The sequence below is a fragment of the Aethalodelphis obliquidens genome, unplaced genomic scaffold, assembly GCF_003676395.1.
Source record: "Aethalodelphis obliquidens isolate GAN/ISIS:26980383/991018 unplaced genomic scaffold, ASM367639v1 scaffold2, whole genome shotgun sequence".
NCBI classification, from domain to species: domain Eukaryota; kingdom Metazoa; phylum Chordata; class Mammalia; order Artiodactyla; family Delphinidae; genus Aethalodelphis; species Aethalodelphis obliquidens.
Window position 1 is genome coordinate 29,368,568 of NW_020837946.1, and position 23,926 is coordinate 29,392,493.

Here is a 23,926-nt window from a genome sequence, read left to right on the forward strand (position 1 = left end):
CTGATTTGAGACTAGCCAATCAGCTTTTGCCAAGTTCGCCCTTAAATTTTGCCCTGAACCCTGGATGGGAGACACAGATTTGAGTCCTGCTTTCTGTCCCCTTGCTGGTCAACCTCGCAATAAAGCTCTTTCTTTCCTCCAAAGCCAGCGCCATAGTACTGGCTTCTGTACACGTCGGGCAGCCGGCTTGGTAACAATCCTTCCTCGCATCTCTCCAACCTCTGTTTCCGTCATGACATCTCCTTCTCTGACTCTGACGAATGTAAGGACCCTGTGATGACACTGCCCACTCAAATATTCCAGGATAAACTCCCCATCTCAAGATCTTTAACTTAATCACATCTACAAAGTCTATTCTGCCATGTGAAATATTGTGATTTATAAGAAATATGTATATTTGGTCAGATGACCAAAATATATTTTCATATATATTTGATCTTCATCCACAGTTCCTGGCTCACAGCTCCCTGGGAATTTCCTGGGCAATAAGAGCAATAGGAGAACATTTTGTCATAATATTTGGTCTCTGTCCTTAGTTCCTGAAAGTACTTCAGAGCCATAAAGGTGTCCTGTTATTCATAACAAGCCCTTTTTCACCACAACTAAGTTTTTGTTAATGAGATGACTTTTGGAAAGCACCTAAGGATGGGGGCTGGCTGCTGGGGAATCACCCTTGAAGGGAGAGTTGGAACTTTCAGTTCCACCCTTTGACCTCTGGGGAAGGGAGAGAGGCTGGAGGTTCAATGGCCAATGATTTCATCAACAAGTCCTATGCAATGAAGCCTCCATAAAAACAACAGGAAAAGGAGGTTCAGAGAGCTTCCGGGCTTGTGAACACATGGAGATTCGGGGAGAGTGGTGTGCTCGGAGAGGGCATAAAGGCTCCACACCCTTTCCCCATACCTTGCCCTCTGTATCTCTTCTGTGTAGCTGTTCCTGAGTTGTATGCTTTTATAATAAACCAGTGATCTAGTAAGCAAAATGTCTCTCTGAGTTCTGTGAGTTGCTCTAAGCAAATTAATAGAACCCAAGGAGGAGGTCATGGGAACCTCTTTTTTTTTTTTATTTTTTATTTTTTGCAGTACGTGGGCCTCTCACTGTTGTGGCCTCTCCCGTTGCGGAGCACAGGCTCCGGACACGCAGGCTCAGCAGCCATGGCTCACGGGCCCAGCCACTCCACGGCATGTGGGATCCTCCCGGACTGGGGCACGGACCTGTGTCCGCTGTATCGGCAGGCGGACTCTCAACCACTGCGCCACCAGGGAAGCCCTGGGAACCTCTTATTTATAGCCAGTCAGTCAGAAGCACAGGTGATAACCTGGGTTTGCAACTGGCATCTGAAGTGGGGGGGAGAGGGGCAGTCCTTTAGGACCGAGCCCTTAGCTTGTGGGATCTGACACTAACTCCAGGTAAATAATGTCAGAACTGAGTTGCAGTCTCAGATACCCTGCTGGTGTCCTGAGAATTGCTTGCTGCTTTGGGAAACCTCCTCCACACATTAGAATCTGGTGATCAGAACCACCTTTTACCACCACGTAAGGTAACATGTTCACAGTTTCTGGGATTAGGATGTGGACATCTTTGGGAGGCCATCATTCTGTCTGCCATGATTCCTCTCCTTTTCTAACTCACCCATCCCACCATATCATCAACAATCTGGAGGCTCCACCCCTAAAATATACCCCAAATCAACTACTTCCCTGTAATTCCTCTGCTACCATCAGTGCAGGGCCACACAGACTCTGCCCTGGACAACTGTGAGCATCTCTTAACTGGTCCCCTTGCTGCCACTCTTGCGCCTCTGCAGTCCATCTATAAAGCTGCCAGAATGATCTTCTTAAAATATAAATCATGTAATGTGATTGCCTTGTTTAAAACTCATCAGTGGTTTCCCACTATAACCAGAACAAAATTCTAATAGATACTTCATCCTCTGGTCCCTTCTCACCTTTAAAATATAATAGAGCCTTTCCGTTTGGCGGCAGCCATCAGGTGAGCCGAGATGGGCGCTGACAAGTACATCCAGGAGCTATAGGGGAAGAAGCAGTCGGACGTGATGCGCTTTCTGCTCAGGGTGCGCTGCTGGCAGTACCACCAGCTCTCGGCGCTGCACCGGGCCCTGCGCCCCACCCGGCCCGACAAGGTGCGCAGGCTGGGCTACAAGGCCAAGCAAGGTTATGTGATATATCGCGTTCGCGTGCACCGCGGAGGCCGCAAATGCCCGGTCCCGAAGGGCGCCACCTACGGCAAGCCCATCCACCGTGGCGTCAACCAGCTCAAGTTTGCCCGGAGCCTTCAGTCTGTTGCCGAGGAGCGAGCGGGACGCCACTGTGGGTCCTGAATTCTTACTGGGTGGGTCCTGAATTCTTACTGGGTGGGTGAAGATTCTACGTACAAACTTTTTGAGTTTATCCTCATTGATCCCTTCCATAAAGCTATCAGAAGAAACCCTGACACCCAGTGGACCACCAAACCAGTCCACAAGCACAGGGAGATGCGGGGGCTGACGTCTGCAGGCAGGAAGAGCCGCGGCCTCGGCAAGGGCCACAAGTTCCACCCCACGATCGGTGGTTCTCGCCGCGCAGCCTGGAGAAGGCGCAGTACTCTCCAGCTCCACCGCTACCGCTAATATAAGTAATGTTTGTAAAATTCTTACCTAATAAACAGTTTAGGATATCCATGTCTGCTTAAAAGTGTTTTTTAATCTGTCCGTTAAAACTAGTTGTCTGCAGATTGCTTCACTGAATGCATTGTCAAATTCTGAAAGGTAAAGTGCAATAATGTTTGAAGATTTTAAGTGATGGTGTGTCTTGTTTCTAATAAGGGAAAAATGCCTTTGTTTTTTGCTTTATTAGGCAGTTGATATGTCCGTGTTTAAAATGCTGTCTGGTAACAATAGATGTAAAATTCTGTAAAAGAGGAGTGCAGAAACTAGCTGTGTAGATTTGTTGGTGCATGTGATGAAACCTACAGCTTTATTGGGGTGAGGCAATGCGCTGCTGGTTTACTCTAAAGTGGCTGTTTTATGGAGTTTGGCAAGGACAAACTTTAAATTGGGTTTTCCTTGGAAATGTAAAGGATGTCGTGATCCTTTATCATGATCATAATGCCGAAAAATAAAGTTGACTAGGGCCCACGTTTTTAGACTTAATGTGCTATTCCATATATGTAACTGCTGCTGCCAAAAGGCGGAAAGTAAACGAATGCCACCATTTTTTAAGAGAATTGAATAAACCTGTTGCAAGATGTTTCTCTTACAAATTGAAACAAATCCTGGTTAACCTAAATTAAATTGCCTTGGCCTCGATGGTACCACTGAAGTTCCCATAAAAGGTGGGAGCTCCTGGTTCAGTCCCGTGACTGACCTGTAGAATACTTAACTTCATGCAAAATAGTCATGGTATTTACACTAGTGTATATTGAAACTGATGGAAATTGAACATTGGGTATATGAGGAGGGAGTTTTTAACCCTAAGGTTTGTAAGCTAGTGATGCTAGGATTGGGAAATTGGTGTTCATAAGGTCCCTTTCAAGTGTGGGAGGATAGAAGGGGCTTGGATCAAATTTTTAAATGTTTTATTTTTAGTATTAGTTTGTGACCCATTATGAAATGTAAGCCACCTCGGGGAAAATTCGGTTGGTTTTATTTAAACGTAACATTGCTAAGTCTAATCAGTGTTATCTTGGGTCAAGCCACTTTATCCATTCCCATAAGGCTACTAAGAAGAGTCGTGTAGTTGGTGTCAATACAAGTTCAGTTGGTTTCCGAAAAAAAAAATAATAATAATAATAATAGAGAAGAAATAATGCAATTTTTTTCCTTCACAAAATTTCTCTCCATCCCTCACTTCCATGGCCTTATATGCTGACAGCAGCTCTTAGCAGCTCATCAAAGGGAGGTACATGTGTTTGAGCTGTCCTTCTGGGTCTCCCCAGACGTAGAAGACAGCAAATTACCATATAATTCTAAACCTATGCCCTCCCTCTCCAAGTCTGTTTTAACTGTACATTCCTGCTAAAACTACCAGAAAAGTTAAAATATATAAGAAATGAAAATCAAGAGATAGAGGGAAGAAAGGAAGGAACACAACACAGTATAATATATTCTTCACATTTCGTAACAGGCAGACAAAAGATGTCTTAGATTGATGGATCTAAAAATAGTGCAGATAAATTATTTAACATTAAGAGAGCTAAAAATAAAAGCTTTTTTATTCCTTCAGGGAATGATGAGAGAGAGACTTACACTTTTCATTTTATTTTTTATGAACTCTGAATTCTTTGACCATGTAAATAAATATAGTAAAGCAGCTACTAATTTTGCACAAATATTTACACTAATTTTACCCATGAGGCTGTGCATGTTTATATATGCACATTGGTCATCAGTTTTTCACCTACTGTAACATTTCTTCCCTCTGATTCCCAACACTGTTCTTTGGAATTCCCCCACCGGAAACCGTCCCACCAAGGACTTCTTGCTAATAAATCAAAGGGCACTATGACCCCACTAGCAACCTCTCTGTGGAAAATTGTTCCCTAGGCCCTCTTCTGCCTCTATTTCCCAAAAGCTCTTTCCTCCCTGAATCACCTCACACCAACTACTTCTGGAGCCAGCTATTCTTCTCACACTTTCAAATAATGAGTCTACACTTTATAATTCCTAGTCTTTTTCCAACGTGCCAGACTCTCAGGAAGCTGCTACTCCAAAAATGCAGGCATTGCTTGGAATAATAAACAATCCCTAATTCAACCACCAGTGTACGTATTTCATTGCCTCTTATGAACGCCCAGTCACCTCTCATTGGAGGATATTTCACAGAATTTTAGGATCAATAAAGGGTTGGAGAGAACAAACTCACCCACATCAAAATAGCCTGAGATATAAAAATGCAAACCATTGGACCCCATACAGACCTACTAACTCAAAATGTTTTCAACAACCTCCCCAGGTAGTTCCCATGCACACAAAAGTTTGAGATTCCCCAAATCAACCCAATCTAATTATTTCTGAAATGAAGAAAGTTAAATCCAGAGAGTAAATGACTTGTCCAAAATTGCCCACTTAATATGCAACCAATTCATTATTCTAGTCATACATATTCTGGTACCCTTTTAAAGGAACCTGTAAGATAAAACATGCACTAGAAAGAAACTACCTCAACATAATAAAAGCCACATAAGAAAAACCCACAGCTAACATCATACTCAATTAAGAAAAACTGAAAGCTTTTCCTCTAAGACCAGGAACAAGACAAACATGCCCACTTTTGCCACTTCTACTCAACATAGTACTGGAAGTCCTAGCCAGAACAATTAGGCAAGAAAAAGAAATAAAAGGCATGAAAACTTGGGGGGGTGGGGGGGAGGAAAGACATAAAATTATCACGGTTTATAGATGACAGGATCTTATATAAAGAAACCCTAAAGATTCCACTAAAAAAAAATCCTATTAGAACTAATAAATGAATTCAGCAAAGTTGAAGGATATAAAAAGCAACACGGAAAACTTAGTTTCATTTTTATACACTAACAATGCAAAATCGTAAAAGGAAATAAAGACAGCAATTCTATTTACAATAGCATCAAAAAGAAAAAGTACTTAGGAATAAACTTAACCAAGAAGGTGAAAGACTTGAACTCTGAAACTCTAAAACATTGATAAAAGAAATTAAACACAAATAAATGGAAAGACACCCCATATTCATGGACTGGAAGATGTCAGTACTGCCCAAAGTAGTATTGTTAAGATGTCAGTACTACCCAAAGCAATCTACAGATTCAGTGCAATCCCTGAATTAAAATCCCAATGATATTTTTGCATGAATTGAAAAATCCATCCTAAAATTCATATGGAATCTCAAGGGACCCTGAATAGTCAAAACAATCTTGGAAAAGAACAAAGGTGGAGGTCTCACACTTCCTGATTTCAAATTTTACTACCAAGATACAGTAATCAAAACAGTATGATAGTGATATAAAGATAGACATAAAGACCAATGGACTAAAGAGACCGGAAATAAACCCTCACATATATGGTCAAATGATTTTCAGTGAGGGTGCCAAGACCATTCAACAGGAAGTGGACAGTCTTTTCAACAAATGGTGATGGAAGAAAAACTGGATAGCCACATGAAAAAAAAAAAATGAAGCTGGACCCTTACACCATATACAAAAATTAATTAAAAGTGAATCAAGCGCTTAAACATAAGCCTTAAAACTATAGAACTCTTAGAAGAAAATATAGGGGAAAAGCTTAATGACACTGAATTTTGCAATGATTTCTTGGCTATGACACCAAAAGCACAGGCAACAGAAGAAAAAAATAGATAAGTTGAACTTCATCAAAATTCAGAACTGGGCTTCCCTGGTGGCGCAGTGGTTGAGAGTCCGCCTGCCGATGCAGGGGACACGGGTTCGTGCCCTGGTCCGGGAAGATCCCACATGCCGTGGAGCGGCTGGGCCCGTGAGCCATGGCCGCTGAGCCTGCGCGTCCGGAGCCTGTGCCCCGCAACGGGAGAGGCCACAACAGTGAGAGGCCCGCATATCGCAAAAAAAAAAAAAAAAATTCAGAACTAAATTTTAAGAGTAAAATATCAACTCACAGAATAAGAGAAAAACATATCTGATAGGGACTGATATTCAGAATATATAAAGAACTCCTAAAACTCAACTAGAAAATAAACAACCTGATTTTCAAATGGGGAAAGAATTGAATGGACATGTCTCCAAGAAAGATATACGAATGGCCATAAAGCAAATGAAAAGGAGTTCAATGTCACTAACCATCAGAAAAATGCAAATCAAAACCATAATAAGATACTATTTCACATCCACTAGGATGGCTGTTATTAAAAAAAAAAAAGTGTTGATATGAATGTGGAGAAATTGGAACTCTTGTGCATTGCTGGTGGGAATGTAAAATAATGCAGCTACTATGGAAAATGTTATGGTCATTCCTCAAAATATTAAGAATAGAATTACCATATAATCCAGCAATTCCACTTCTGGGTATATACCCAAAAGAACTGAATGCAGAGACTCAAACAGATTTTATATATCCATGTTCATAGCAGCATTATTCATAATAGCCAAAGGTGGAACAGCCCAAGTATCCATCAACAAATGAATGGGTAAACAAAATGTGGCATGTACATAAAATGGAATATTATTCAGCCCTAAAAAGGAAAGAAATTTTGATACATGCTACAACATGGATGAATCCTGAAGCCATTATGCTAAGTGAAATAAGCCAGTTAAGAAAAGACAAATACTTTCTGATTCTAGTTATATTAGGTATCTAAGATAGTCAAATTCACAGAGACAACAAATAAAATGTTGGTTGTCAGAAGCCAGGGAGAGGGAGGAATGGGGAATAAATATTTAATAGGTACAGTTTCAGTTGGAGAAGATGAAAAGCATTCTGGAGATGGATGGTGGTGATAGCTGCACAATAATGTGAATATACTTAATACCCAGAAATGTACACTTAAATGGTTGAAATGGTAAATTTTATGTTATATCTATTTTACCACAATAAAAAGAATTAACATGCAAAAACTGAACTACTCATCTTTCTCTTAAACATTATTTAAAACAAATAAGATTTTTTTTTAATTTATTTATTTATTTATTTTTTGCGCTACGTGGGCCTCTCACTGTTGTGGCCTCTCCCGTTGTGGAGCACAGGCTCTGGACGTGCAGGCTCAGCGGCCATGGCTCACGGGCCCAGCCGCTCCGCGGCATGTGGGATCTTCCCGGACCGGGGCACGAACCTGTGTCCCCTGCATCGGCAGGCGGACTCTCAACCACTGCGCCACCTGGGAAGCCCAAGATTTGTTTTATTCATCTAACAAATAGCAAATCTCAGCTTCCAGCAAAACATCTCCAAATACTCCTTTTGAGCAATTTTCTTCTCAGAGCTTCAGCTTATACCCACCTTTCTGTGATCATCCACTCCCCGTGAAATCCAATGGTTACAGTACAATGTTTCCTTTAGCTCTGATATTAAGAGTTCCCTCCGAAAATTCTGTGAAGACTCCTGTCCACACTATGAAGCTTGTCTTCTTTGGCCTCAAGCAATTTCCCCAGCTAGCAAAGAAAGCACTGCTCTTCATGCAAGTAAAAACTGTGGCACTGCTACAACAGCAATAACCCTTCTCTTATTCAGCCCACTGTCTGCTGATCTCAGAAGCATCATCTATCTTTTCTCAAATAAATAATAAAGTATAATCTTTTGACAAGCTATTGACACATCAAAAGCATTTTTGCACAGTACAAGGTAATCTTGAACTTGTCACAAGGTCAACAAATATGTTTGGGTGTTATTCTTGTTTTGTGTTTTATTGTTACAATACAAAAAATACTCCATTTTAATTGTATGGTCTATGGTTTGAAAATAGGAAAAATCAAAAAATTTTAATGAAAATGTGAATGGGACAAAGTAGGTAAACCTATTTTTTATAATATTTTTAAGCCATGAATGAAAGTGATGTTTAAATCTTATTAGTTTTCCTAAGTTGTGTGTTTAAACACACAAACATAAAGAGCACTTCCTGCTATCAAGTTAACAACTAGCAGTAGTTTAGTTTTCGTCAGTGACTACATTATGATTAGGAGAGAAAAAAAGTCACTCTGGGGCTTCCCTGGTGGCGCAGTGGTTGAGAGTCCGCCTGCCGATGCAAGGGACACGGGTTCGTGCCCCGGTCCAGGAGGATCCCACATGCCGCGGAGCGGCTGGGCCCGTGAGCCATGGCCGCTGAGCCTGTGCGTCCGGAGCCTGTGCTCCGCGACAGGAGAGGCCACAACAGAGAGAGGCCCGCGTACCGCAAAAAAAAAAAAAAAAAGAAAAAGAAAAGTCACTCTGACTGAGATGGGAAGGAAGCTCTTGCAGGTTATTGAGCTGAAGAGTGGCATGATCACAGTTAGTATTTAAAAGAATCACTTTGCCTGAAATGTGTAAAACAAACTAGAGCCAGACTGACAGGAATAGGACAAAAGCAGGGATAAGAGGTAGGAAGATATTTTAATAATAGAAGCGAGAGGTAATGGTAGATTAGACCAGGTTGGCAGCAATGGAGACAGTGAGAAATGGTCAGATTCTGAACAGCTCTGAAGGGAGAACCAACAAGATTTCATGGCTTGGGGTGATGCTTAAAAGAAATAGAAGGGTTGAGTCTCTTGAGCTTAGCTGGAAGAAGGATCTTCTATTTACTCAAATGGGAAGAACGTGGAAGGAGCAGGTTGGGGTAGGAGATATTATAATCAAAAGTTCTGTTTTGGGGCTTCCCTGGTGGCGCAGTGGTTGAGAGTCCGCCTGCCGATGCAGGGGACACGGGTTCTTGCCCCGGTCTGGGAGGATCCCACATGCCGCGGAGCGGCTGCGCCCGTGAGCCATGGCCGCTGAGCCTGCGCGTCCGGAGCCTGTGCTCCGCAACGGGAGAGGCCACAGCAGTGACAGGCCCGTTTACCGCAAAAAAAAAAAAAAAAAAAAAGTTCTGTTTTGGATGTATTAAGTGTGAGTTGCCTATTAGATATCCAAGTGGAGATACAAGATAAATAGCTGGATATGTAGTCTGGGTATCAAGGGAGGGATTGTGCTCTCTGTGAAAGAACCAAGATTTTTAAATGTTACACAACAAAGAAGTGTTTCACACAAATTAATCAAATAAGTTCCCAAACTTTTAACACATTAGGGTGTTAAAAACATGTCAGGGGAAAGCCAGAAATTCTAGAAAACTAAAATGGAAAAACAATGTAAGATCTGATAAACAGACAGGATAGTTTATAAATATACTATTCAGGTAATAATCCTAAAGTGCATCACCAGACCTTAAAAGGATTAATGTCCCAAATAAAAGAATAAAAAAAATACAGATATATTTCTTTAGAAAGAGAAACAAAAATAGTTAACTATTTCCAAAAAAATGTTTCATGCACTGTTGCAAAGCCAAAAAATAACAAGACAGCATCATCCCAATGTCCCACTGGTTCTGAAGGGAACAAGTGATTGCTTTTATGCTGCCCAGGAGTGATAAATGCCTCTAACTACGGTCTGAACATTCTACAGAGATGAAAGTCCACTACATTGTACAGGACAGACCATAGTAATTAACAAGAGTTCACTAACTATTTTTAGCCATGATTTATAAGAGAAGGCGAGTCAGTGTATGAACTCCTCTTGGTTAAGGCAGTTAAGAGGCAAAGCCCAAAATTTAACTTAAATGGTTAAAATGGTAAATTTTATGTTATATCTATTTTACCACAATAAAAAGAATTAAAAAAACTTGTTTTATTGCTGTGAGGACCATGTGAGATTATAGATATGAAAATGCCTCAACAAAACCGTTTAGGTTCACTGCAAAGTGAATATTGTATTTGTTACTACCAGTGTATTGTTGAGTGAGTACAGGCTGGTTTAATGCATTCTATCTTCTTAGCTGAAAAAGCAAAGGGCAAGGAGGCACATGCAGGATGGAAGACTCCTCTAAGTGTTGATTGATTTATATCATTAGTGGAGGCCATCTGCAACACAACTATTAACTATTATGGTATATGGTATTCACAAGCCTGTTTGCAATTAAAAGACAGCACAAAGCACCCAATTAAGTGATCCAGACTACAACTTGATATAGCAAATTTTTGAACATCCACAATAAGGGAAAGGAAGCACTGGAACAGATATTAGAATTCAGTAGATACTCAAAAATGAATGGCTCTGAAATGTTTTGTATGATATGCCTCTAGGTGTGCTTAGATTTGACTCCTAAAATTAATCTTTAGCCCCACTGAGGGCAGAAGGAGGTGGTCCAAGGGCATGTGATTATCTTGTTCCCCCTCCCACCTAGGATTTAAAATGTGCTAGAATGACTGCCTCATGTGGACACTGCCATGCAAATAAGAAAGAGATGAATGTCCCCAACTATATAATAATAGATCAAAGCTAAAGGGCAGTACAGTCACTGGTTATAGGCTCCCAGTTACACTTCTCTGTTCATTGGTTTGTTTGAACTTAACTCTCTGTAATTAGTTTCTATCAGTAGAGGAGACTTATTTGAATTTCTATCCATTCCATGTCTAAATTGAAAGCTTTGAGAACATTTAGCATTAAGGTAGTTCTTGCTGACAAATAAACAGCTTTTACAACAGACTTGAACATAGATTTCGAATTCACTAATTTGTAATGTTCCAGGTGAGGAAAAGTAGCCTCTGTCTACTCTTTAACCAGAGAAGACAACAATATAACAAAACCTTATTTGGAGCATGGAGCTAATTCACAGGTCTGGCTCTGTCCAGACTGGGTACCCAGTGATGGAGGATGCACCACTCACATACTCTGTGAAATGCAAAAACTATCTTGATTTGCTGTGAATGAACGTAATTGTTTTTAACTTCTCATTATTCTAACTAAAATAACTGGATCTACCCTTTTATAATAGAATTCCTAGCATTGGATTTGATTAAAATTGTACTGAATTTATATAAATTCTAAACACAAAAACTCCTTTGTAAAATTGCAAAATTCAGATGCTAGGTGGATTATGAATGAATGAATTATGTGAATGAATGAGTCTTTCATAAGACCATGGATACCCACATCATTTGTGAATTTAATACTCTGTGTGAATAAAGCTTTATGATTACATACATATTTGAGAGGAATAAAATATTTTCATTCAGAAAACTTATTCTCTAGGAGAATTAATTACTCAGATCCTAAAGATGGAGAGGAAGGACCTTCTGAAGCAGGAATTTAACCATATTTGAACCTAAAACAAAAGCCTGAGAACACATTACTGACAGTTTGGGTTACTGCTACTGATCACAAGGGTTTTCCATAACTAGCCCCAGAATTTGGACAGATATCAATGGAACTGTCCAGATAAAATTACCTCCTGCCATGCACTGACCTGGGTAAACAGGCCTGGAAAAAATGCTGAAAGGAGAATGGACCAGCAAATGTGTAGTATTCAGAAGGGGGGCAGGGGCAACAGCTCTCCTCCAGAGCATTTCACTTTCTCCCCTTTACTCCACAAGGAAAATTCATCTGCTGAAATCATGCTTGTTGCATGTGGATAAAAGGAGTCACGTGATGCACTAAGTGTTCCAGGAAGATTAATCTGTCAGCAGTGGGACTGATGGATTGACAGAGAAAGAGAGAGAGAGACAAGAGGCTATGACAAGAACACAATACAGAGGAGGAGGGAAGGACGGATTTGGGAGAAACGTCAGGACTTAATATGTGACTATTTATAGACAGAAGATGAAGGAGAGAAAAGAGTCAACGATGACTCCCAAGGTTCACTCTTAGGTGGCTGGGAAAATAGCACCACCACTGAGAAAAGTGAGCAAGGCGGCCAGGACAGCTCTCTTCCTGCCTGTCTTTACCCTCAGCCTGCATGATGCCACCAACCCTAGCCAAAGCCACTGAGCAAATAATGCACTTGTTATTTTTTGACTGGCTATAGAGAGAAGGATAGTGGCCCAATCTGTTCACAAAACCTGAGAATAAGTGAAGACAGAATGACACAAGCAGTTATATAGTTAGCAGGAAGGAGCCAACCCAGGAGCAGAAAGAGCAGAAAATGTTATGTAGGGACACATGCATGCGAAAGCAAGACCTTGGACAGCACGACGTACTGCTGGAAAGCATGGCGGCCATCAGATCAATCCAGCTGGGTGAAATGATCAAAAATAGTCCAGACTTCGTGAGAGAGAAGAATCAAAGACTAGGGTCCAAACTGAAATGCCTACAGGAGCTGGGCGAGTAACAGAAATGAGGACGGGTGGCGTTCAGCAACAAGGAGTGCAGGTGGGGGCCACTGACACAGCACGCGCCCACCCCATCTAAAGAGGAACCACAGTACGTAGGTTACTTTCACCCAAGACCGTAGGCCCAATCTTCCAATTCTTCAAGAGCAACTCTCCCACCCACCATTCTCCACCACGTACGCTACCTTATCTTCTTCAAGCACTCGTCAATACCTGAAATCTCTGTGCTGCTGTTGCTATTGCGGTTATGGCCTGTCTCCTCCCACTAGAAGGTAAGCTCCCTTAGGAGCCACAGAATTGGCACTCAATCAATGCTCAACCAACCATTTGCTCACCTCCGGACGCATCAGGAGGTGAGCCATTTGATACAAAATAAATCCAAACCCTTGATCTCTCCACAGCCTTCCCCTTCACAGCCTTTCCCCTTTGCTGCCTGCCGTACCCAACACACCCTGGTCTCTCTCCAGCCTGGACTTTTGCAAAGGATAAGACCTGGGTTCGAATCCTGACTCTGCCCCTTACTAGCTGTTTGTCCTTTGTGAAGACACTAACTATAACTCTCAACTGCTACATCTGACAAACACGTATTGGATTTCTAGAGGAATCAAGTGAACTTTTTAAAAATTGACCATGAATGTAACAATGATGTCCAATTCTTTTAAATTTCCCACACTTGGGTTTCCCCTTCTCACACTCACCACACTGTCTCCAGCAGGGCAGAGCCTTTGCCTGCTGACTGTGGGCCCCTCTCTACCTCCTCCACCCTCCACCCTCTTTCCACCTCCCGAAAACTTGTCTCCTAATTGCTCTTTAGGGCCAGCTCCATTGTTTCTTCCTCTCTGAGGTTTTCTTTGACTTTCCTGAGTCCCCACAGCCCTTTGTTCCTACAACTAGCAACGCACTGACAGGAACCACACACACACCGCCAGCTGCCTTCTGATGCCCAGCAAGTCACGAGCAAAGGTAGGGACTGAGTGTTACCCTTCCTCGCTCTTCCCAGGGTCTGGCACAGTGCCTGCTTCAAAACAGGTATTTGCCAAACAGAACTGAACGCCTCACAGATGTAAATCTGATTGACTGGAAACTATAGGAGTGGACACCTTGGGCTCCACCATTGAGAATTAACCAGTAGCAATGACAAAATCTCCCACATGGTCAGCTTGTGATTACCCATGTTAATGGTAGGTGACACTGAGAGGGATAATATAAGAATTGTTAATACAGGTATTCTCATGATTTTAGGTAGCGTAAGTGTGATTTATGTGGTGCGAATAACTTGAGATCAAAATTCTCTCTCCTGCCGCTCTGTCACAGTGCCAAAAATGCTTAACAGTAACTTAAGGCGCTTTTGAATGTCAATTTGATTACAACATGAAATTTCACAGAAAGCACCGCACTCTTTCTAACATAGATAGGAGTGTTCAAACATCAATTCATTCAACAGATATTTACTGACAGCCTACAATATGCCCGGCATTACAAGGAAAACCGTTACAAGCCTGAATTCTACGTACTACAATTCTGTAATGACTGCTTAGGAAGACCTAGAAAACTTGGGAAGGCCGCTGAGGCCAATACCAAAGTTCGTATTACCAAATAAACTAATAGTTGCCACACGACCAGTTCTAAGGACCCAGTATTTCTTTCTGCTGATCCACAATGAGAGCAGTGGAGCAGCTGGCTTCTGGATGGCCAAGTAACGTGGAACCAGCTTTGTCCTGAAGCAGAGTAGGAAGTAATGATAATCATCGTGATCTAAATTTACTTAAATGTCTCTCTTCTCTCTCTTCAGCCTGGGGCGGTGGGAATAGGTGTGATGAAAAAAACAACTTTTGTTTTTCTGAGTTGCTGCCTAGGCATTTTACAGACTGGAAACCCTGCTCACACCTAGAGTCTGGACATTTAGATAAGGACTGCACTTTGGGATTCCTACCATAAGTCCCTCTTTGCTTTCCCCAGATGCCTTTTAAAATAATCACTTAGAGTTAAGCCTGTGAAAAGTTAGTGACCTCTGACCCAACCACCTTATAAGTGATAGATGCTTGCTACCCTCTCTATCTTCTGCTTACTGGTGACCTGGGACAAAGGACTGTCCTTCCCCCCCCTCCTCGTTCATTGTCCCCCAACCTTTTCTGGGGTCTGTGAATAATAAATCTCGTGACTGTACTTCTTTTGTGCGGGTGTATTGAAACTGTGTCTTCAGTCAAAACGACCCAGTGGTTTTCACGTCCCAAAAGTGGAAGCTTGGATGCTGAGGGAGATACTTGCTGACCCGTGTGGGTGGTTTGTGCCCCCTCATTCAGCAGGTCATAATCTGTATGTTCTTAATTCAATACAGCAGGTCCGACTCCCCAGCACAGTAGGGAAGGTAACAAAAGACTGGGCCATATCTCAAGTCCAAGGAGATGACTTTCATCTTTCCCCAGACCCTGTGCTGTACATAATGTACCTCTTCCATCCCTTCCCAACTGCAAGAGAAGAGAATCTAAGTAAGTAGGATTCAAGGCAAGTAGTTTTTGACTAAAGGCAAGATTCAGGAAAAGTTTTGAAGGGGAGCAGAATATACTCTCCCAAAATATGCCTCTTTGGCATAAACATTATTTTCGACTGGTTATTTTTAAGAAACAGTGGACACAGGAGCAGCTCTGTAAACCAAGCAAAAGTTACTCTTCTGTAAGAGACATTTATATTTATAAGAAATCTCCATTTGTAAGGGTGTTTCCCTCTCTGTACCAGAAAGAGGAGGATACTCGAAATCTCCAGAAACACATTATCAGCATAAAAGGCAACGATTTAAATCTGTGTAACAACCTTACCCTCATTTACTGTGCTTTTCCTGATAGCCTCCCATCATCTTGTCTTTAGCTGGACAGTTATTTAAGCTGATGGCTGGGCCATCTCAAAGTTACTCAGTTTTCCTGTGTCTCTCCCATGTACACAGGAGGCATACGTGTCATTAAACTTCTAATTTTCTCCTGTTAACCTGTCTTTTATTACAGGGTGTGTCTCAGTCCAGAACCTGGAAGGGTAGAAGAAACATTATTTTTCTTCCTCCACAGGTTCATTAACATTCTTAGGAATAGATCTCATAGGATTACCTACGAATGAATTAATTAATCTAAATTGTTTCTGCCTCTTTTTAAATGTATATTTTATCCAAATATTGAATTAATGGTTGATAAAATGCTTATGTTTAGTCATCATAAAATTCCATTTATGCTTGTAAAAGTTCTACAGGTGAAGAAGATAAGTGTTGATAACAAAACAAAATGTTTCCATTTCAGACCCTATTACTTCTACATGGTGGTAAATTAACCTCCTAGTTAGTAAGAAAAAATTTACAATAAATCATCAGAAAACAAAGCTGTCTATAAAGAAACCTGAATTGGGTTAAGTGCCAAAAATCTAAGAACATAACTGTTTAGATCTGAGATAACCATGTTCCCAGTCTGCTCTGGACCATCTAGGTTTATGCCAATCATCCTGGAATAATTATTAAGCGTGCCTACTTTCACTCTCAAAAAATGTCACAGTTTGGACAATAAGTTATATATAACCCTATCTGGAGATAAAAAGATTCCTAAACAATCTTTGACAAAGAAAACTTTAAGATTTTCAGAAACACTAGTATGACAGCCTGCTTTGCACAGTCTGCTTTTAAACTTACCAATTTTGAAAGAGTTAACAAACATCTTAACTCTCACAACTGTAAAGTAGTAAGCCCTGCTCAACTTTAAATACTTACGAAATAAATATGGAGCTCTGCCCTATAACCTATATCTGGGAATTTCCCTCTCCACCTCTACCCACCAATCTAGGATTCCAGGAGAATGGCACAGTGATTCAGCATTTCTAAGGCATTCATTAAAATGTGCTTGGGCGCAATGAAATCAGGGGAGAAAGAAAGGTAACTAATACACAGATATTAAAATCAAAACTTCTTTTATAAAAGCAAAAATAACGAACTTCCATACTTTTTCTCTTACTGAAACATTTGGAAAGCAGCTGAATTGACAAGTATCTCCCATCACTATGATGAGGCAAGTCATCCAAAGATACAGCAGAAAGCACATGCAACACTTTCTGTCAACTAGTTCAAGAGATGCTTCAAAACAGAAGTGCAAGGGAAATCATAGAAACACAGAGGGAAGTTTCAGGGAACCCATACAGGAAGAACACTGTTTATCCCTGTATAAGAGCGCTTTTTAGAATCTTGCTTATCTCATTTTTGTGTCTCCTGGAGGACAGACCTTGTCTTGTTCATCCTTGTACCCCTTATCTCTTATCTCTGAATCTTCACCATACTACTTTGCACATGAGAAATGTGCAACAAATACTTGTTGGGTCAAACTAATAAGAAAAGAAGAAAAATGCTTTCAAATATAATTTCTACATAAACATTTTTTTTTGAAGATAAAAGAAACCTAACCACTATGGAGGGTGGAAGTGGAGAGGTAAAATCATTCCAACAGCAAGTATGTGCTCCCTACTAAGAAATCTATTCCTCTACATGAGTGGGGGGTAAAGTTTTAACAATCTCACTATCATAAAAATTCAGATGTAGTCAAACCAAGTCCCACCAAACAAAGCAATCAAATAAGGTTAGACTAGAAGACAGGAGTTAGCCATAGCCACCGACAGCTCAGTTATTAGAGAAGTTTCACTAAAGTTCCCTTCAAGTCCAAACTCGAGAGGGCTTGAGCATTCTTTAAAATAGGCTTTCAGGCCATGTTTTTTCTTCCTCCAGCATCTTATGCAAAGGCACTGGAATTTGAGAACTTGTCACTTAACCACAGAGGATCTTATTAATTAGTAGAAAAACCATAAAATGGGCCTCAATGCCTTTATCAAGAGGAACTTGGATTCTTCTTCCTTAAAGACACTACCCACTCCTCCTATCAACAAGACAAACGGGTAGACAGGATCCAGGAGTCAAGCCGTCAAGTTACATATGAGCAGATCAGAAAAGGGCCATGAGCAAGGAGATCCCTTCATCTCAGCCAAGGCGGGTAGCAGCCTCTTCACAGCACCGTGAAGCAAAGTTAAATTCTCCAATAACATCCGATATGAAGGAAGCATTTTCTCAGAAGCCTGACTTGTAAATATTAAATATTCAGGCCTCTTGAATTTTACATCAGCTGTTTTACAATCCTGGGAAAGGCACCTGAAGGCCTTAAATTTCTAACTCCCCATTTGTAAAATAGGAATAAATACTGTTACCACTTACCCATATTTTAGAAAACTAATAAAAACAATGATGCAAACCATAGATACTTTCCTTAAATTCTAGATGTTTAGACAATGACTGTTCTTCTCAACTCAACAGGTATAATCTGTAAGGGCTCAGAACGATCTTCCCACAAAATGTGTCACTTTTGCATGAGGATTATTTTGAACTAAAGGCACAATCAAGACCCTGCAGGTTCAAGAGAAACTACTGCCCCTCCCTTAACTACCCAGCAGAACTTAAATTGAGGATTTTTCCCAGAAAAGAGTTATTACGAGAGATAAATTTTATCTAAGTGGCCCCATCTATATGGCAGGGCAAACATCTAATTACCAAACATCTGCTCTTTTTATTGTCCTATGAATGACCCTCCTGTCCGTGGAAGCCCGAGGCCCCTATGCCATTCCTTAGCTCAGGATGGCATATACGCCTCATTTTACCTTTCTGTCTCTGAACCTCTCAGGTATGTGGGGCCTCTGGCCCTCACATGCATACATACGAGATTAAATTTGATTTTGTCCTGTTAATCCGTCTCGTGTCAATTTAATTCCTGGACCAGCCAGAAGAACCTAAAAGGGTAGAGGAAAGTTTTCTTCCTATCCTACAAGTCCAAAGTAAAATATTTAACAAACGACTCTATTTTCTGCTCCTAATAAAGAAAAGAGGCACTGATAACCCATTGTGGACATCTGCTTGGGGTCCAAAATTTTATTAACTCAAATAATGACTAGTAAGCAGGAAAAATAAGATCCCTTGAACTCTTTGGATATTAAGCACCTTCATCTTCCACTGAATGCCTTTTTAAAAATCAGTGACACTTTCTGAACCAATCTGCAAGTAAAGTTACTGCTCACAGCGAATGCAGATAAACTCTTGAAGGGTTGTGCTGACCAAAACTGGTCTCTATATTATATAAATTGTTTGTTTACATTCACCATAATCTTTTAAAATGTCATATTGTTTACCTACTGAAAATATAACAACAAAAAAGTATTTTTTTCCTACTGACCAACTAAAGAAAGAAAGAGGTTGTTCAAACTTAACCACTCAATTTCTAAGTGAAAGACTGATGGGGAATCTGCAGCTCAACAGCTTTTTATAGCAATTTTCTGGGTGCAGATTGAAAGCGGTTTTCGTCATGGGAGGTAGAATACTGCACCCTTACATAAAGCCTCACAGATAAAAGTCAGGACCATCAACGTATTCGCTTAACTACTGTTCAGTGTTCAATGCACCTACTAGAAAAATGGACAACATTTCAGCTGTTAAACTTATAAGGCGATAAGAAAATTCCAATTCCAGTTTAGTGTCAGAGAGGAAAGACAGACAGCAACCCTATCCCAGTAGATCCCAGGTTAATTCCCTCCAGTTTCTCCCCTATCGTAATATTAATTGGTTTCCTAATAAAATGCTGCAGTAACATTTGTGAAATCAGATTCTGGCAGAAAATCAAATCAAAGGACAACTAACTCTTCATGGCAGCCACTTTTGCATACCCAGACCCTGCCTACCTTGTTATGTTTTTGCTGGTGTCTTGTCTTCGTGTCAAGAACGTGGTAAGGGCTTTCCGAGTCTTGGTTGATGTAATATACGAGTCTTGAAGGCAGTGTGATTTCCTTCTGCATTGCATTGCTGTAACTGCTATTACTGCTGCTATTCTGTTGCAATGTGTTGTCTTCATCTGCCAGGACTCCCAAATTGTTTTCTGCAGTTTCATTCCAATGCGGAGCTGGGGGGGGGGAGGGGGGGGGACACAAACATACACAAACACACACATACCCTATAAATACATAAGTACTAAAATGCATTTTTCCATTAATTGCAAAAACAAAGTTTTCTACTTTTAAGCAGGTAAGGCGTAGAGACACAGGAAAGCAAGTTATTGCAACAATGAAATGGCCTGGATAGGTTATCAGCCAATAAGGCTTATACAACAATGTACTGTTTATAGTCTTAAATCTATACTTCTAAGTCTGGTGGTGGGGCTTAGGGGGAACGGACTTGAAGGAAGGGTCATTAAACGAACATGCTCAGGGTTTCTGCCCCTCACCTCCCCCACCTTGGGAGTCTACAGAAGCTCAATGGGACTAGGACTAAGAGTATCCCACCTGAGAGCTAAGAACGCTCCACAGATAACTTGAGTGCGGAACTCATGAACACGGAATGTTAACCGATTCACTTAACAAAATGGACAATTCCCTTTTCTTTTAACTTTGAGATGAGCAAAAATCTTTTGCCATAGAGGGATGCAGGTGCTGGCAGCTTTCCAATTTCTTTTTATTTTCCTGCCTATGACCAGCTATCTGCGGTCACTGATGTCCAATCATCAATGTATTGAACATCATATTATCTTCATTTTTCATTATAATGATAAGCATTTTGAGAAATTACAAGCCAAACGTTTATATCCCCGAAGTTTCCCTCCCCCACCTTAATTCCAACAGCAGTGAATAAACCCACTAGGCAATTTGAGGAAACACGTTACCACTATTCTCATCACATCCTCCCGCACTCACGTTCAGGCTCCACCACCCAAGAAAAAACTTGCTCCCTCGCTGCATTTCCCATCCACCGGTTTCCCTAAGTTGCACAGAGATCAGTTAGGGACCCCGCATCCACTGAATACCTTCCAGTGGAACCGGCAGTAATTTAGTGAATGCAACAGAAAAATGGACTTCAAAAAGTGAACTGGAATGAACGCCGGTTTGGGAATGAGAGAGGTGGGCAGGCAGAGAGAGGCTCGGAAAGGCCGAGCCCTGGACGTGTCCGGAGCGCACGGACCCGCGTGCCCTTCGCTCTCCTCTGCAGGGCCCCGTGGGCAAGGCAATGCAAAGGGCACCTGGGCCATACCCACCGCTGGGTGCAGCAGCCCGCCAGGCGCGGGGCCGGGATGAGGCGGCGAGTGGAGGCAGCAGGAGAAGTGCGAGGAGCAGGCGGCAGGGCGGCGCGCGGGCCGGGGCGCGGATGGGCGCCGGGCCGGCGGGGCCGCCGCGGGAGCAGCTGGAGGCTCGGGGGAGGCTGCAGCCCTCCACGGGCGGCCGCCCGGAGCTGTTGCCGGGTGGCTTCATGGCTCATAGCTCCCGGACGCCGCTCGGTGTGGCCAGCGAGAGCGCCGGGCTAGGCTGCGGGTAAGGTTGCGGGCGGAGCCGGTCACGCCGGCTCGGCGCGCATGGTGCGGCCGCGGACAGGGGGGTCGGAGCTCGGGGCTAGGGGCTGGGCGGCGCCCCCTGCCGTGCTCGCCTCTCAGCCCCTCCCGGGGTGGCTGCCGAAGAGTCCGGGGGTCCCAGTCGCTCCGCCAACTTGGAGCCTCCCCAGATGCTCCTCCCTCCCTGCGGCGGGCGCGGCAGCTCCAGTGACTGCGGGGGCTGCCGCTGGGGCTGAGGATGCTGAGGCGGCGAGCGAGAGCGAGCGGCGCGGGCGTGCGCCCCGCCCTCGAGAGCGCGCCCGAGCGCGGCTTCGCGTCCTGATGCTGATGCTGTTGCCTGGCACGGGACGCACTGCGCATGCTTTATTGTGGAAGAGAAAGGAGAGAGGGAAAAAAAGGGAGCAGAGTGATGCAGCATCAGAGGTGACGGTGGCACCTCAAGAGTTGGGGGCGGGGAGAGAGGAAGCTGGCAGCCAGGGATTAGCTACAGGGGAAGAAAGAAGAGTGTGGGGATTTCCAGGACAGAATGATCTGGAGGAAACAGCCGGCCAGAGAAATCGGCCTGCCTTTTCCACCACCCCAGACCTTACATACCCCCTCCTGTTCCAACCGCCACCTTCTCGGGTAAAACTTAGGCCAAGCATTTCCCTGTTAATCCTTTATATTTCCTTCCTGCAAATATATTGATATATAAAGGATTGCAGCCGGGGAGGTAAAAATAGCACTGTTCCTCATTCAGTTCGCTGGCAGCGCGGGGAACGAGGGCTGGGAAGCACTTTGGCGCGTGGCGGGCTCGCTGGCCAGATGACGCCCTGCGGCCTTGCAGAGCTCAAGGCGCAGGGATCCCCCGAGCTGGGCCCTCCGCCCTGGACTCCGTCGCCCGGGGCCTCTGTCGCCCGGGCTTGTGCCCAGGGCCTTTGCGGAAAGCAGATGGAGCTCAAAAGTTCAGAAAGGATGACTGGACGTGTTCCGGAAGGATTTAGAAATTCTGGCGGGGAAGAAATAGGGAGATGAGAAACCGAGTGTGTGGCAGCTATCATGGGAAATCCAGCATTTGTCAAGCCGGTGGGTGGGCGTGCATCGGAGAGGGCACATTGCAGATTTTGAGATCTGGTCCTGACTTGTGCAGAGAAAGAAAGATTTTTCTCTCACTGCTGTAAAAAAAATAATAAAATCCCTGAATTGGGTGGATCAGCAGAAACTAAATACGATGGTTTCAAATTAGGGCCTGTGGCATATTTCTGCCCCCAAACTCCCATAATGCAAGCATTCATTTGTTCGCCGTCCCAATGACAGTCTGAGTAATAGCAATGTTGTCTTTCTCCGTTATGTGTATTTAAAATGGAGATAATACCATCTACTTTGGGGGATCAAGAATCTCACAATAAAGAGAAAGAATGTGGGTATAATGCACCACAGCAATGACAGGACTCCGTGTTGTTAGCTGTCTTCTCCACCCCCAGTTAACAGAGGGAAGGGGGAGAGAGAGAGACGAGACAGACACACACACACAGAGACCAGAGATCTCAGAATTGTTAGAGAATTAACACTAATATTAGCTCTTCCTCTTTGTATCAGAGCTAGGATATCAATTTGTTATCACACATTTATTAATGTGAACTTGTCATTGATGCTACCTCCCCCAAATGTGGGCAGCAACAGTCTTCCCTTTGGCTCAGTTTGTGTCCCTAGCAGCTAGCGTGGTGTTTGTGGCACAGAGAAGTCTCTCAAAATATGTCATGAATGAATAGACCAGCGGAGGTACCAGTAGCAGGAGGCACATGGGGCAAACTGGTGAACATGCCCACCTCCCCATAGTTCCTACTTGCAGCTCAGTGCTCTTGGGGGTGTCTCCCTCAAGACAAGCATGTCCTGGCTAGGTTTTCCCAATTTATGTTTGATATAATGATATAATCCTGGAAAAGGGCTTGGGGGCAAAGGAGGTGGACAAGGAATGAGAAGGGAAAAGGAAATGAAAGGCAAAAGATGCCCAGATGCAAAGTTCTTCAAAAGGCATCTCTTACAATTGAGTAACAACCTCTCAAAGCCTCTTCCAATAAATAAAGCCATGAGTTACCCAGTCCACCTGCATACCAACCAGTCAGCAGCCACAATCCCATGCACTTGGGAAACAGAATAAGGACTGAATTCCATTTCTAGTAAGGAGCAGAAGTATTTGCAAAAAAAAAAAAAAAAGATGTTGTCTTTTGCACTGTAATCCAAAAACTGCATTTATTTACAGAACTTTAATGTTTACAGACTCGACCGGAGCCTAGATAATGTATTAGTAAATGAGATAGTGAGTCAGAGAAGGAGTAAATCACTCAGAAAAGAATGTATTAGAAGTTTGTCCCTTAAACCATATATTTAAGGGGAGGTTAAGAACAGAATCAAATATTCTTTAAGCAGTTAACTTGTTTGATTAGGTAGCTTGGAATGTTTATTGTTAGAGAGTCTAGTTCTAAATAGTCCCCTCTGTGCTTATAATATTTAGAAATTTTGTCCATCATCATCTACTGCTTTGCTCTATATTCATGTCTGTGCATATCCTCTTTCCCCTGTCAAAAAACACTGAGACTTAAGCTGCGTCTCATTCATCCCTGATCTGTAGAGCCTAGCATACTACCCAGAATGGAGTCAGCATTTGATAAATGTGTATTGGGTAGAGGGGCATTCACAGGTAGGAGGGAGGGATTCAGCAAGCTGGAGTGGAATGAAGGGAAGAAAGTACCAGAAGTTTGGGTGCTGTAATAGCTCTGGTTAGACATGTGTGCTGGATCCCA

The 23,926-nt window shown here is 42.6% G+C and overlaps 1 protein-coding gene and 1 pseudogene across 1 annotated transcript in view; one reads left to right on the forward strand and one right to left on the reverse strand.

Annotated features, from left to right (window-relative positions):
• ADAM23 (ADAM metallopeptidase domain 23) overlaps positions 1-21,271 on the reverse strand; it is a 165,997-nt gene extending 144,726 nt beyond the window's left edge. Inside the window, exons 1-2 of the mRNA XM_027123202.1 lie at positions 20,853-21,271; positions 19,510-19,727 (exon numbers count right to left, since the gene is read on the reverse strand). Of these exons, the coding sequence (XP_026979003.1) occupies positions 19,510-19,727; positions 20,853-21,066 (432 nt within the window). The 5' untranslated portion in view covers positions 21,067-21,271. The remainder of the gene's footprint in view (positions 1-19,509; positions 19,728-20,852) is intronic.
• LOC113629093 (60S ribosomal protein L15-like) lies at positions 2,003-2,680 on the forward strand (annotated as a pseudogene).
• Positions 21,272-23,926: the final 2,655 nt, after the last annotated feature.